Raw genomic sequence first — 16476 nt, forward strand, 5'->3', positions numbered from 1 at the left:
TAACAAAGGCATTTGTAATCTTAATACAATATTCTTATTTCAGCGTTTAGCCATTTCATCCAGCCTAGTGGAAAACACCAAATGATCTTTGCAATTTATTTTAAAGCTGTTTGTCTTTTAACTCATCATCATTTAATTCATCATAAAATTCCCCATTGTACATGAACAGGAAGTGCTACTTCCAGCAGCCCAGACCACCTGTTCACAGCCTTTGTTTTTTGGGGGATGGTTGTTTTCACTTTGGACATCTCATTGTAACCTGGCCTTTCTTGTCTGCTGCTAAAATATAAAGGTGCAAGAAGAGGTCTGTCATTGAAATGTTATTATAGAAACATTACTGGGAATTGTGCCATGGTCAACTTTAACTTTCCAGACACCACTTGGGAAACAAATGGTTCTATTAATAAACTTGTGCCCGGCTTGCCATATGACCGATAGCTGACAGATTTCTTCAACTGACAGAAGTCACTGAGACAAAAAGAGACAACCCCAACTTAGTAAGTAATGAATACATTCAAAAAAAGCTGGTTATCAAAAATAGCATTGGGCTGATTACTCAGCAACTGTTTCCATTTACATTAAACAGAAAAACAAACAGAAGCAGGTGAGTAATTAATTTTTTCCAACTTCAGAAGGGCAAACTTTGTCAGATTAAGGAAATATATTAGTGAATTTACCTGGACTGAAGAGCTGAGAGACCTGAAGGTGGTGAGAAGTTGGAAAATATCTAATCAAAGGTATAAAAACTATCCAACGTATGTATTACAAACGAGAAAAATCTTCTTGCAAGCACTCTAGGACTGAATAAGTGAAAAAACCAACCAAACAAACAAACAAAAACACTACAGAGATGTTCTTAGGAGCCACAAATGGCAAACAGTGCTGGGCAGCAAAGATAGCTGTGGTGTAGAGATTGAGATGCATGGGATTAAGGCCAGATTTGTCAAAGTCAGTGGGATAGGACACATAGACTACTGACATAAACAATAAATAATTCTTCAGCTGTTCATAGAAAAGGAGAACATGCCATAGGAAAGGCACTATTTCTCTACTAAAGGTAGAGAAGAACTTATGCAATTCTACAAAACTGGTGTTTTCCCCAGGACATAATATATGATGTGTTCTCACACTCAAGAAGAAAACAATTCCAAAAAAGATGCAGAGAAGGATTACATGGAGAATGGAGAGCCTGTCTTGCGAGAGGAGCTAAACAATGCTGGCATGAGAACAAAGAGGTACAAACTGGCTGTGAATTTAATGAATTCCTTGCCATAGCACAAACCTGGAAACTAGTTGGTACCCTTGCTCTACTTTCTGCTCCTCTGTCTGTGGCACATTATCGTTTGGCTCTTTAGCCTTTTTCTACAAGCCTCAAATTTGTTGTAAAGTACTGGTAAGGACTCTGTGGCACAAGGTGAATTGGTGGTATATAAAGGCAGTATTTTATGGATGTTTTTGAACAAAAAAATTGCCATGCAAACCATCACAGCCCTGCCTCAAATCATCCAGGTCCCTAACTACTACGTCTCTTCTGGTGCAAAATCTCTCCCTCTGCTCTTAACATCCATTCCCATAAAGAACTCCATCTCATTAGTATTACCCTCAGGTCTGGTAGCCTTCACTTTTGCTAGATAAAACCTCCCCTTTTTCTTAGGAATACACTTGTACCCTCCCTTTTTGGGAGCTCCTCCCCCCTCAAAAGGCATAGGCATACCTCTAGCCTTTTTTCTCTTTGTGGGATAAGGCCTACTTAAGCCTGCCAGCCAGGAATCAGAGCCTGGGGCTAATTTCCTTTCTTGCACCTAAAAAAAACCCAAACAGCTGCCCTTATGGGTACTTAAAATGCCCACATGCCTGTTACATGTAGTTGCCTATGGCAGTGGGAGAACCAGTTCTGATGACACCACTGGTCTTCTCAGTCCTGATGAGCAATCATTCACACAGAGAGACTGGAAATTACAGGAAAATCATAAGGACAATCATGAGCAAGGTTCAGGGAAACCCACTTGCAGAAGAAGTGGTGAAGAAGCCCACCTCATTTCTTGTTGATTGGCATAAACAACTCTGGCACAGGTACCTCTTTCTCTTGGCAGATGGACTCAGGACACCTCTCCTCCTGTCTTTGTCTCCACATTTTTTTTGTCCATGCTCTGAATCTGTGTTATAAGCAGGAAAATGATGGTGATCCACTCGAAATTAATGAAAACAAAGAGTTTATAGTTGTAGTGTATTGAATAAAGAGGCGACGTCCTCAGTCCAGATTCTCAGTGGTACTCAGCCAAGTTGTGCTGTACAAGTAATTCAAACTAGCTTTTACCCAGCTAAGGAGTCTTGCCTGTTCAGTCAGTTCTCACTGTGTAAAGGCTGAAAGCACTGGCAGCAGCTTTTGAGCAGTTTAGAGAGTAACTTCCTGCCCTTCCCCCTGTGATGACCTTAGCACAGGCTTGAGCTACATTCTACCATGACTAATGACACTGCAGACATATTAACCTTGACCCTTAACTAAATGTGGGCTCCTTGGGCAGTGAAGGTGAATCTGGAACACTCAGAGGCAGGATTCCAGTCGCCATGGCACTGCCAGTTTGGAAAGCACAATGGGATCAGAAGTGAGACCGCTGTTGTTCCATTAACAGTCATCGCCTTGAACTAACCGAGTGAGGTGCAGCCTGCAGCTCTCCTCCTCTGCAGCTGGCTCTGCAGAGAGCCCAGGGTCAGGTTACATCTTCAGCGCCTATTTTAGGAGTCCTCTTGGAACCAGTCTTACTAGTGTACGTTTGACTACAGCACAATGATGCCACTGAGGTTTCAGTCTTGTTAGAGAAATCCATCATTTGCTACTTGGCTTTCATTAGCTGGAAGATAGATTTAGAAAGTGCATTTATCTAGCTCAGCATGGTATGTAAGTACATAGGCAAGAGCATGAAAACTTGTTGGGGTGAAACTCTGCCCACAAAATGGGCATCATTTTAAGTCCTGTGAGCTTCACCTCTCTCTTTCTTGCCTTAAAAGCATGGAAGGACTAAGTCAGAAAACTATAAATACAAACAATGCTGCTTTGGCTTTTTATTATTATTATTATTATTATTATTTTTGAACTGGCCATTGTTTATAATTACCTAGTTGAGAAGAGGCTGCAAGCAAACTCACACCTTCTTTTAGGTGTCACACAGAAGTGTGACCAGATTAAGTAACTTTCCGTTATGTTACTCTCACCCTTGCACAGCTGATCTTTCCATCTACATTTGTGCTTTTGAGCTGATCGTTGAACTTGATGAGAATATGTGAAGTGTCAGTTAGCCTGGGCAAGAGCACAAGTGAAGCCTAGCTGCCTTTCAGATATTCCTATTATATAAATATAGATTTCATGTCACTGAAACAACTTTTGTTTAAAGCAATACCACAAAGTGCAGAATCCATCTCATTGCCTGTTTTTTACAAACATTTTCTACCTTTCTACTTTTTTTTTTTTTTTCCCCTCAAGTATTCTCCTTTTTTCTTTTCTGTTTTAGTAATTGGGAGGCTCAGCTTTCCAAATGGCCTATTCATACTTTCTTGTGAACATAACTGAACCAGATCTGACTCTTGTCCCGAAGGTACTTAGGAAGTGGGGAAAAACTAATTACAGAATTAAATTACCTGGGACAAACAGCCTCGTTTTGCCAGTTTAGCCAGCTATCCCATGACCTAAAGAAATTTGGGTAACCCAGTAACTGCAATGGTCAAAAGTCTCTGATCAAATCAACTCTACTGTAGACATATGTAATAGTTTTTCAGAAATAATTCTATTTAAATAAATAGTTCTGTTAAGGATTTCCCAATATACAGGTCGGTAGGAGCTACTAGAAGGTAGTTCTGTATCCCAACAGCAAACAAAGACAATCTTGATGGACTGTTGCCTATAAGTTTTGCTTAAACACGTAGTAACAGCTGAATTCAGAAATCAGAGGATACTTTATAAAGAGAACAGTTACCTTTAGGTGACAGAAAGCTTGACCCAAAATCATTAGAAGAGTCCACATCCTGCAGGTGGATATGTTCTTGTAACTCTTCTGATGTTACAGTGTCATGAACATGTGGAACAAACATGAAAATTACCCCAATGCTACTGTGCTACTGTTGCTGAAAAGCAATCATGAACAATGATTTACAACAGGGAACAATAGAGAAACAACAATAGCGAAATTTGAGAGCAGAATCTGAAACATTAATACTGCAAGTCCAAAGGTCTATTTTATAGGAAAGAAGGCTCCTGCAACCTTTCCAGAAGAGGCAAATAGCATGGGATGCCAACAGTTACAGTAATTACATGCACTTAATCTCTTAGAAGCAGAGATGGTCTTTTCAGAAGTAACACCAAGGAGTAAAGACATATTTTCAGAAATAAGAAAACTCACAAGACTTCACTTTTTAAAGTTGCAACTTCTTGCCTTTATTTACTCTTTCCAGCTTTCTTCTCTAATCTGATGTTATTCTTTCAAAAGGGATCAATCTGCTGCTGCGTCTGGTTTTGAAGAGACAGCGTGTGTGGCAGGTAACACGGCCTACTTTCTGAACAGGTTTTCTTCCATACAAAATGCATGCAAAGTAGGTGATTACTAAAACTTTCATACTAACTTAACTATCATTTGTTAGTAGAACTTACCCAATATTTTTAGTGCTCTCTTAAAATATTTCAAGATGCCTTTAAATGTTAAAAAACTTCAGCAAAATAAATGCAACTGAGTCTTGTAATATACCACTCTCCGAGTGGAAATGTTTTGCTTTCTAAGAACAAAAAAGGACATTTGTTTCACTCTCCAAAACACATGCAGAGTTGTGCCATGAACCAAGGCACCAAACTGGTGCCACAGAAGTGATGGCATATAGCTTGATTTTTCAGTTCTTTCAGACCAGTAAGGAAATGTAGAAGAAGGAGCCTAGGCCACATGAAGAGAAGCAAACAGGACAGCTTAAAAAAAAAAAGGTAAAAAATGCCCCAAAGACTTTTTTAGACATCTTTTCGTTAAATATTTCTTTCAACAAATGTTACCCATTTACTGAAAATAAAGTCTAAAGTCTACCTAAGTCCAACGTGTCTGAAAAGCAAGAAAACCAACACTTCAGTTCAGTTCAGACACATCTTGGTCCAGATCTGTCTTCAGTTTCTGGTGCCTGTGGGTCCTGTGTACAACTCTCAGTTGACTCAGAAAGCATTTCTGAGCATGGGAACAGAAACATTGAGGCAAGTTGTAGCTATGAAAATGAGGTAGAGGATCAGTTTTGTTTCAAGCCAGTGCAGATCTGATGTCACTATGTGACACCAAGAAGTAGAAATTCTGTGAGATTTGCATCAGAGGCATTTGACTCCGTGGCCAGTTACTTCTAGCAGCACCCCCTGTGTTGCTCCGTCATCATCATTGTGTTCTACCTTTTTGCTTGCTTTTCCTCATCTACAATTACAGTTGTACATTTTCAGTCAAGGGCAAGAAGCACTTGTCCCTCAGAATCCTGCTTGAATTCTTGCTGGTTTACTCATTCGGCTCCTTAAAAGTTCAGAAGATGGACTGTGGAGTGTGCTTCTGGTATCTTGGCCTGCAGGCAGCCCTATTAAGCAGACTTTTTTTTTTTTTCCCCCTCAGAGTCAGGAATAGCAGGTGTCCTCCAGATCCTGGCAGCACTCTTGAGAACGGGACTTCAGGATTTTTTTGATTCCTTGCTCCAATAGCCCAGAAATTAGAGAATCACAGATGCCCCCTCCTCTCCCGTCCCTGGGCATCCCACTACCACATTGTCTAAAAGGGAGCAAAGAAACCCCAGGTTTTATGGCAAATCTAGGAGATTTTGAAATTAGAAGCCTGCAATTTCTTAATCTTCCTTGGTCCTTATTTGTTGAAATCAGCAAGCCAACACTTTTCAGATTTCTGTTCTGTGGAGGGCTTAACAATTATCTTTTATTGTATTTTGGACTGAAAATAAAATTATTGATTTTCAAAGTCCTCTGCAATGTGAATTTACTGTTCTATCTTCTTTGAGGTTTGAGAAGGTGATATAATATCTTTGGGAAGACAGATGGGTGAATACAGGTCTGAACAATCAGTAATTAGTAACAGTCTGCAGATATTACAGTAGATAGTTTCAAGAGGAAAGCCTCTGACAGATTAAAAAATACACATTTCAAAAACATCTCTAACCTTCAGCATGAAAACAGATGACATTTAAAGAAAAAATAATTTTAAAATTAAAATAGAAAGAATGCATGCCAAAATTTGCAAAAGCTGGTTTCACCTTACCTCTTTAGCATGTCTTTAGGGATTGATTTGCTGAAAATGTTAAAGATGAAATATTTTTGGCTGTTGAGTTGATTAAATGCAGCAAAAGCAGCTTTCCCTAAGCAACAGGAGGGGGGAATAAAAGAACAAAAATCATACCTTCAACTAAGAAATAACATAGACTCAAATACGATAAGCTAGAATTCAACAGAGAGCCTGAATCAGATTACTTTATCTACCAGTAATTTTAAAATGAAGTGTATCCACAGTCCCCAGAGGCAATAAAACGAGAGCCAAGCTGATTTAAATGCTGGGCAAAACAAACATAATGCAGATCTGACCATTCTGATGTTTGTTTGTAGTCTAAAACAATTCTACGTCCACACCTGTGTTTAAATACTATACTACAAACTTTAAACAACTGTTTTTTTTTTTGTCAGAGCAAAAAAAATTGAGAATGAAAGATGCTCCACTTTGCTGTAAGTAAACACTCATTTGATTAGTATAGTTTGTAGTCATGCCTGCTAGAAGAGACCAGAAAATGCAACTGCCACTGTAACAAGAGAAACAAAGATTGATTAGCTTCTGATCTGTGGACATTTTTTTTCACCATAGTCGATAAAGCATAAAGCAATTCTGATAGTTATTAGTTTTTAGTTTCAGCTAAACAACCCCCCCCCCTTTTTTTTTCTTTTCAAAACCGGTACAGTTTTTTTTGCAAGTTTCACCTGTGCAGGATGGTCAGACTGATTTACTGATACTTGGGCTGGCGGATGTTCTTTATCAATTATGGAGAAAAAAAATGTCCATGATACACCATATATGAAAAAGCTTATTCATAATTGTAATACAAATTTTCCACTCTTTGTTTATACATCTGGAGGCTCAGCTGCATCTACTGGTTTATCTTGCTAGAGCCAAGACTGTATATTGTATCCCTGCAAACAATATGGTCAATTATCAATACCAAATGTGCCAATAATTTGTCTTGCAAAAAGTGAAAGACTCAAACCTAATTATTACAAATAATAATATATTGGTAGATTTATAAGATAGGTTTGGCAAGTTTATCTATTTGTCCTGTTCTTCAGTTGCTTACAAACAAATCTTGACACTGTAGATTTCCTCATTTGTAATTACTGACTGTAATTTTGGGGGAAAAATTTACAGGGGGATTTGCAGCATCTTGGTTCAAAATTGATTTTAGTTTGCTCATATGAATGTAATTGAATATGTAATTGAATATGAAATATGTAATTGAATTATGTATATGTATTGAATATGTATTGAATATGTATTGAATATGTAATTGAATATGAAACAAACAAACAAAAAGACCAAAAAAAAAAACACGAGTGAGGCAAGCTCATTATTTGGAGTTTTGTTCAAAAATGGACTGTTTATAATACTGTAATAGTTGGAGGGATAGGTCACTTGGCATAACATGAGAAACATTTTGTCATATGCATGCAGGCATGGGTATGTGTTGGGGTGGAAAGGTGGCAAGTAGCAAGAGGCAGCTCACCAGTGAAACTCTGAATCAGGAAATGACATGACTCAGATTTCTAAGAACTACCACACAATAGTAGAAATGTGATCCTGGAGAAACCTAATAAGCATTTTGTCACCCACAGTCATAATCCTGTTTGCTACTTAGGGAAACAATTTCCTGAGAAGTAAACAGAACAAAATGTCATGAATATAAGTAGCTACAAATATTGTCAAGTTTGTATTGCTTGACTTACTCAATGAGTGTAAAGTTACACTACAATCAAAAATGCTTTTAAAGAAATAAGAGCTATCTGCTCTGTGCCACTTGACCCATTTGGTTTCTGATACAATGATGAGACTCCACAAAGTTTTCACCACAATTTCCATAACATTAGAGACTGTCAGTGTGCTTCCTATTAGAAGCTTTGCACCTTCTCAGAGAAGGCAGAACAGCAATGAACTGAAAAGAGGAGTTTGTTGTCTACTGCAGTGTTGGTGCACTGGCTAGCCAGCACAAATTCACAACCCATGTATTTCTGTTTGAATTCAGATCTCCTGGTAACATCCACAGCAGAAGACCAATCAACACTACTAAATGGCCAACAAAGTTTAAAGGAACCAATTGAGGTAAAACTGATGTTAAATCTGAAGCTAAAGTTTATAGTCGTGAGTATTAACGGATCAGAAGCTCTGAATTTCCACATAAGTGGCCACCTTCAAAACCAGTTACAGCTACCCAGAGAAGCCCTAAGCTCTTTCTGACCTGCCTTATTTACTACATCATGCTTTAACTCTCTGTAATAGAACCAGAATGTGCAATCACGTGACAGAGTTAACTACAATCAAGGAACCACACCCATATACCCACTACTTCCTCTCTTCCCTTCATAATGGCCATTTTGGGTTTTAAATCAGATCTCTTGATTAAGGTATATCTGTTATGCCACACATTTCTTGGTAGTTGAAGATGAAAACCAATAGAGAAGTCTGGCGGAGGTATTCTAGGCCAGCATTTCCACAAGGGAAGAGTTGTATTCACTCTCTCTGTCAATTTGTTCCTGTGATGTCCATATTCACTCGTAAATGAGCCGTAACCTACTCTTATCTTGAGTGACTTTATTTCCCAGGTGGATACCCTTTTGGTAGTCCTATTTTCTCTCATAGCCTCTCACCAAGTTCCTTGCTTTCTGTTCTGCTCTAAATCATGCCCATTCCCATATATTCATTTTTCTCCTCAGGCACCTTAACCTTCAGTATTCTCCTTTATTCTCCCCATGAAAATAAAAACACATATCCAACAGGCTTCTCTCCCTTCTCAGTCATCCTTTCACCACTGATGTCCCTGATTTCTGTCCAATTCTTTGACTACTTGCAAAGAGATTGCCCTGCTACCAAGATCTGCTGTCCTAAGAAAGCCTCTTTAAAAGCCTGCTCTGTATGGTGCTCTCAGTTTTTAATCATAGAATGGTTTGGGTTGGAAGGTACCTCAAAAATCACCTAGTTCCAACCCCTTGCCATGGGCAAGGACACCTCCCACCAGACCAGGTTGCTCAAAGCCCCATCCAGCGTGGCCGTGAACACTTCCAGGGATGGGGCATCCACAGCTTCTCTGGGCAACCTGGTCCAGGGCCTCACCACCCTCTGAGTAAAGAATTTCTTCCTTATATCTAATCTAAACCTATGCATTTTTTAGCTCACAGCCATTCCCCTATGTCCTGTCACTACACTCCCTGACAAAAGAGTCCCTCCCCAGCTTTTCTGCAGGCCCCCGTTAGGCACTTGGAAGGCCGCTACAAGGTCTCCCTGGGGCCTTCTCTTCTCCAGGCTGAACAACCCCAACTCCCTCAGCCTGTCTTCACAGGAGAGGTGCTCCAGCCCTCTGAGCATCCTCATGGCCCTCCTCTGGACTCGCTCCAACAGCTCCATGTCCTTTTTGTGCTGGGGGCCCCAGAGCTGAATGCAGCGCTCCAGGTGAGGTCTCACAAGAGCAGAGCAGAGGGGCAGAATCATCTCTCTCGCCCTGGTGCAGAACGTTGCACTTGGTCTTGTTGAATTTAATGAGGTTTGCACAGGCCCATCCCCCAAGCCTGTCCAGGTCCCTCTAGATGACATCCTTTCCCTCCATTGTGTTGACCACACCACACAGCTTGGCGTCATTGGCTAACTTGCTGATGGTGCACTCAATCACACTGTCCATGTCACCAACAAATATGTTAAACCATGCCTATCCCAATACCAACCCCTGAGGAATACCACTTGTCACTGATCTCCACTCAGACATTGAAACATTGAGCAACTCTTTGAGTGTGGCCTTCCAGTCAATTCCTTACCCACCAAGTAGCTTATCCATCAAATCCACATCTCTCCAATTTAGAGACAAGGACATCAGGTGGGAAAAGTCTCGTGCCTTAGGTTTGTACAAATTTTTTTGGCTCCAATCTCAGAGCGTTATTGAAGGAAAACAAGGATTTTCAACAAAATTCTTCTATTACAGATTCGTTATCAGCCCCCCCATGCTTATTTAAAACACCTTTTCTGCTTGAACTTTACAAAGACCTTTGCTGTTTATGTGGTACTGAATCCACAACAAATGTATGATTTGTCTTTACTTTGGCTAAAAAAAGATAGCATTACTGGTGTGATGGATACCTGTCATAATGACAGTCATAGGTAGACCTACAGTCTCTGAGCATATAATATTTTTAACAACAACGCCCTCAAAAAGCATATAGTGTAGACACAGGGTCTTTAGCACTGTTTGGCTCTACAAATCAATTCCTATTGCACTGTGCTACTCACTAATGTAGACAGCACTCATCACCTCAAGGTAAGATATATCCATACATGCACAAACATCCAAGTGCTGCCTCTACAATTTTTCTTAGCAAAGACAAGGCCTCACTGCCAAAAAGCACTTGGGGTTCTTCCAATCTTTAATTAATTAATGCTCCAAGAAATAGCAATTCATTTAATTACTTCTTACCTGGAAGGCGATTTTCACTGACGCAGTATTTGAAAATTTTTGACCAGCAAGGCTTGTACAGACTAGCTCTTCTGTGAGTCACTGAGTTCAAACCTTGGGTCACAGGGCCCCTCTGTAAACACTTCTTGCTGGAAGAAAAAAAAGAGTCATATTACTGTATCATGTTCTTGGTTTTCTTACCAGATAAAATTTCCTACTGAATTCATAACCACCTCTTTCCTCTGCTTCGTAGGCTTTGTTTTAAAACTGTGGGGGCAAATGCCCTTTTCCGAGTTACCATACAATTAGAGGGCAAAATGAAATTATGTCTTTTACTGTTCAAATATAATTATCACATGCAAGTTTCAGAAATATGGTTAAGCATCAATATAAAGAAATCTGCCAGAGTTGTACCATTCTTATTTTTTTAAATAATTATTATCTTACTGTTAAATTTATCTCTCTCTTTTTTTTTTTCTTTTTTTTTTTTTTAAAGTTTCATGAAGGTTAGTAGTTTTGGGAGATTTCCAAATGGTCCCTTCCTGCTATAGGTGTTATTCCTTGAGTGTCCTACAACACTACCCAGAACACTTCTAGTCAACGAAACCTAAGAACCCTATGCCATTATATCCACAGAATACCCCCAAAGATACTTCGCTATTGTGTAATATTTTGGGATAATATTAAGACATTCTGCAGTAGACATTGGGTAAGTCAGAAAGATTCCTAACTCCTGGATCAGTGGCCCAAATGTATCTCCTCTAACTGCAATATTTGAAGTCTCATGAAAAATACCAAACACAGCACCGATCCTTCAAAAATGGAAAACCTTACCTTCATGAAATGAGCAGTTCACAAAGCTGCTGACTGTCTTTGTGCTGTCTTTGCACAATTGTTCCAGTCCATTATTATTCTTTCTGGCATTTTTTCCATTTTGATCAATAGAACTTTACTCATGGCCTGATGAAGAAACAATTAATTCTTATGACAGATGCCTTACCTTCAAATATCAGCAATGATCCTCACACCCTGTGGAAGAAGACAACCGGCCAAGGTTTGAGTCTACCAAATCACCTGACTCTGACTTGGCTGTACTGATTTAGTTAACATAGCTACCTATGTAGATTGACAATCTGAAACTTATTTAACAATAGATAACAGATTGAATTAGGTTCAGCTATTTACAATACGACTTAGGAAAGAGCCCACAAAAGGTATCTGCACTGATTGAAGTAAACTGAGTCAAACTGATGCAACAGTCTTTATTATCTTCCTCTGTGATTTTCAGTCCTACATTGCTTAAGTAGGACCCTGACACAGGACTTCTCCTGGAAAATGCAGATAAAACAATTCTCTCAGAAGACTTTTTTAATTAGTGTGCATGTGGCAATGGTCTGGAGATGACAAGGTAGAATGAACAGACTTAAAGAGCATAAGAACTCTTATATTCCAAGACTAACACTGCTTGATAAGGACTGCTTTTGTGTAAATTTATTCATTGGAGTTAAGCACTTCCTGTACTGTATCAGCCAAACTGCAGGTAAAAATATTTAATGATGTTTCCTTTGGGTCTTGGCACTTTGGGTCTTGGCACTTTCCGTTCTGTCTGGAGTTGATAAAAAATGAATAATGGCAGAGTTCAAAGGAAAGGAACAACTGAGTGAGTTCAACATGTCTGGGTTAATGTAGTTTTCCACTCAACAACTCACAGTTTTATAACAAATACCTATGGGACAAAAATAATGTGTAGGACATGGTCCTACAGTTTCTCTATCATACCATACCAGTTCACCTATCACCCTGTACTGTGCTATGATCACATTTATGCAGTACATACCAACATACTAGGGTTAGTTACACTAAGTAGAAAACTGATCAGGTAGGAGACTAGAAAGCATGGAGTGAATTGAGGCGAGTTGGAAAAAAATGATAGGAAGAGACAGGAAAGGAAGAAAAAGAGATGATAAAGAGTACGGAGATGTGCATAAACTGAAGATGTATTAGAACAGTAAGACTGAACTGAAGAGAATAAAATGACAAGACAATCCAAAATTTCTCTGATAATAATACTTGCTCCCTGAGTGGATAGAAAAAGAATAAAATCAGCATTTAAATGATTACCAGGGAGGGTCAGAACTGTTAATCCAAGTTACACTCTTAAGCAATTCACTTTTCACTTGTGAAAATTTTACCCAGGATATAGGTTGTTTTCTACCGTCATTAGAAATATTATGGCTATCTTGATTCCTTCCTCTTTCATTTGCAGCAAACAGACTATGCCACATGGTCTCAGCAGTGAGTAAGGCCCCTGTGTGACTTCAGATTGCTTATGTGTTCTAACATCTTATATCAATGAATGGTTCAAGATTGGGATATGCCTAGGAGTGTGTATGTCCTTGGGCTTGGATCTGAATTCTGCTTACCAAAAGGGATAATTGAGCTCTACATATCTGAAAACTTGAAGACACAACCACAGATTTGTTGTGAAATAGTCACACATGTCCAAGAGTAAAGCAGCCTCCCCTGTCCCTCCCTTGCATATTTTCCTGACTTATACCAACATATGAGTCAACTGTGAAAACTGGCCAGGAGATCTTGTCTTCTAATCCCTGCCTTGCAGGGGGCCCTGATGGGACCCAGAGAAAGTCATGTCACCCCTACTTCAAGTCTTCCTATCCACAGAACTGTAGCCTTATTCATCTTCTTAGCTGCTTTTCTCATTACTACTTCTTTCATTTCGTCTATACGGAATCAAAGCAATTTAGACTTTTTAATGTACCCTTCAAAAAAAAAAAAAAAAAAACAAAGAAAAACAAACAAACAAAAAACACAACACGCAAACCCCCAAACTAAGGGGAAATCTTAAGTCATGTTAAGAGAGACATCAGGCCAGAGTAAATTGCACTGGCTGCCACTCTTAAGCTTATAGAGAAAACCACAGTTAAGTAGAAGAGCCTCAACCCAAGTTCCACCTGGAATTGCTTTGTTTTCACTGCTACTTTATCTGAATGCCAACAGAAGCTCATCACATGCCAATTTCTGGTGTATAAATGTATCTTAGAGTCCTTGGGCAACAATGAGAAGTGACAGATGACATAGACATACAAATTTCACTTCAGTCAGGAGAAATAAATTAAGGTATATTAGTCTAATTAATCCAATATAATCTGACTTGATTTAATCTGCACACTAGTGGATGGAAATGAAGCACAGATAGAGTCATAATGCTCTGTCCCCACATAAGTAAGGTTCACATGCCTCCAAATCCCAGTCTTGAACTGAGATCTTCATGTGGCCACTGGCATGAAAGGTAATAGACCTGGTGCAAGGTCTACGCATGCTAACTGCCAGTTCTCTTCAGTAAACTCCAGTTGAGAGTAGAGGTTGACAGAGGTTTTGCATTTCACTGCTAAGGAATGTGTGGCTATTAGGCTACACTGAGGCCACCAAAGAGATTCCGGAATCAGTTCACACAGTAATGACCCCATTTTTAAAGTCATGAATGTCGTCCCTCACAGAGGAAGGATGAACCATTAAGATTAGATTCAAAAGAAGATGTTCACATACTGTAGTTCTTTACGGTCGTCAGTGACATTCACTTTCTTTCTTCCAGTGTCATGAGCATGCCTGAATCATGGCTGGTATTTTGTGAGCCCTGCCTTGACATACATATAGTCCCCCAAAGAAAAGTGTGATTTCATTAAAGCAGCTTTCATTTGCACAGAACTTGTTGCTTAAAGAAACATCTTACCACCCTCATGCTGTAAAATGCGATCTCCCTATGGCTAGAAAGAAGAATCATTATCATTCCTTGAAGATACAGCAACAATTTTTTTTTCTCATTTTCTTACGAAGAATTATTAGAAATATATTCTTTCCCTGGTGCTGAAAAGCAATACAAAAGAAAAACAGCGCTACACCATATTGCTAAATCATGCAATGCTGGTATTTCTGAAGGCTAACTCGTGCAATCAGATGACTGCACATGACCTTTAACTCCCTTGATAAAAGTAATCTTTCATCAGCCTGGTTAAAGATCTAAAGCTGAAAAATTTTAATTCCTAGACAGAAAGGCAAATAGAGAAAACCCCAAATTATTACGTACTTTAAACAAATCTTGTGACTTTGGCATCATCTTCAAATGGATGATTTGGGCAATGATGCACCTCATTATCCTTCATTCTGCTTTGCTGATAATCTCCGTGCACAAGTTAATATTTTACTTAACAAGCAATATAATTTTAAGAGAATTGTGTGAAAAGATTGTACCTTCCAGCACTTTCGTGTAATACATGGCAGTAGGAGGCTGCAGAGGACACACAGATCCAGACCCTTTTAATGTTACATGGTGCATAAAAGCCAAGCAGGAAGATAGGCTGAGCACCGAGAAAGCTCATTTTTGGACACTCAGATTGAAACTCATGATAGTTTTAAAAAGTCCCAAGGGGAAGTAGCTCTCAGCAGTAAGAACCAGGGCTGCAAGTCCTCAGCATCCTTTAAGGCGAGGCTCAAGAAGTGAACAAATTCTAAGAGCTTGTGGTCAGCATTTCTAGTTGGCATTGCTTTTTTAAAGGCATAACATCTGCCAACAGAAAACTAAGCTGTTTTACTAGGGCCTAGCACATAGCAAATCCCCCAGATATTGAAGATCACAGCACCAGCAAACCTTCTGAAAATGTTGCTTGTCATGCTTCTCCACATTAGAATGCTATGCAAAGCAGGATTCGCCTAGGTTCTCCTCAGGGTTCATTGCTCATCGCTTAAGGTTTTACAGGTAGTATGATCTGACTGATATGCCCCAAGAATGTTAATAAAAAAAATAATTGAGTGACCATTTTTTTTTTCTGAACTAAAGCACTTCATGTACTATCATGGCTATTATAATAAAACAACAGTAAACATCAACAACCCCCCTCCTCCCGCCCTCCCCAAAAAAGCAGTGTGAGTCCTGAACTGCTGATATTTTATTTCACGTCAGCACTAAGCAATGCGAGACTATGCTGAAAGTTTAGGGGAAGGAATGTTCTTTACCAAATCTACACAACATGAAGTAAGAATCATAGCATACCATTATAGGGACGCTTCCTAAGGGAAACAGGTGATTAAAACAATTTCCCAGGGGCTATAAAGTACATCAATGAACCTGAAGTTCTGAAATCCTATTCTGTGCCTAACATGGTTCTATTTTGGCAAAACTCCACTGAAGTCAGCTAGGTCTTCTGCTCAGTTGAAAGACCAGTTTAACACAAACAAATCAGCTACGTCATCACTCCTTTCCTTCTGTAAGGTTCGCCCCTTTATTTTTTATTGCAAAAACAAGTTTGGGCTCCTCTCTCCCTGGATGTTTCCATGCTGAGTCTGAAACCTACTGGAGGCTTTGAATTCAGTTATTGGATTGTATCATTCTTTCCTTCCTTCTTCTCATTTGGGACTCTAATCCTACCTGAGATTGTGGTCCAAGGTTTGATTTTCTTTAATTTTTAACTTGGATATATCATGCAGACAAGAAGCTAGCATTTCTTGTTTGAATACTGGGTATTTTGCTTCTGATTTCAGCGAAGCTATCTGTTTAGGATGCTTAGTGGGTCTATTTTAGCCTCAGATATTCCATGTATTCAATTATTTATCCATTTTAATCGCTCAGATTACAATGCCAACACCACGCTGTTTGCAGTACAGGCCTAAAGATATGGAATGACTGTCCTCTGTAGTCAATAATCCTTCATAGGTACTCAGCAAACATGGGAATTAAAGAACTGGAGCTTACATGCGGGT

General features: G+C 39.2%; 2 protein-coding genes across 13 annotated transcripts in view; one reads left to right on the forward strand and one right to left on the reverse strand.

Moving 5' to 3' along the window:
- The window catches only part of ST3GAL6 (ST3 beta-galactoside alpha-2,3-sialyltransferase 6), a 57584-nt gene extending 46457 nt beyond the window's left edge, over window positions 1-11127 (reverse strand). Inside the window, exons 1-4 of one of the 3 annotated variants that reach the window (XM_083820361.1) lie at window positions 10723-11127; window positions 6270-6366; window positions 3972-4119; window positions 2078-2156 (exon numbers count right to left, since the gene is read on the reverse strand). The gene's annotated coding sequence lies outside the window, so the exon portion shown is untranslated. The remainder of the gene's footprint in view (window positions 1-2077; window positions 2157-3971; window positions 4120-6269; window positions 6367-10722) is intronic. The other 2 variants (XM_083820370.1, XM_083820355.1) reach the window with 2 other exon arrangements.
- The window catches only part of LOC310892522 (uncharacterized protein), a 33683-nt gene that overhangs the window by 6306 nt on the left and 10901 nt on the right, over window positions 1-16476 (forward strand). For 2 of the 10 annotated variants that reach the window (XR_014578192.1, XR_014578195.1), the window contains exons 2-5: window positions 4482-4531; window positions 4880-4963; window positions 6689-6727; window positions 8290-8366. Coding sequence is in view for 5 of the 10 variants with exons in the window: in XM_083820386.1 (XP_083676512.1) it covers window positions 1114-1235; window positions 4482-4531; window positions 6689-6727; window positions 8290-8366 (288 nt within the window). In the remaining 5 variants the exon portion in view is untranslated. Of the gene's footprint in view, window positions 1-1103; window positions 1236-4481; window positions 4532-4866; window positions 4964-6688; window positions 6728-8289; window positions 8367-16476 lie in introns of all 10 variants that reach the window. The other 8 variants (XM_083820386.1, XM_083820387.1, XM_083820388.1 and 5 more) reach the window with 6 other exon arrangements.

The sequence above is a fragment of the Anser anser genome (genome assembly GCF_964211835.1).
Source record: "Anser anser genome assembly, chromosome: 1".
NCBI lineage: Eukaryota > Metazoa > Chordata > Aves > Anseriformes > Anatidae > Anser > Anser anser.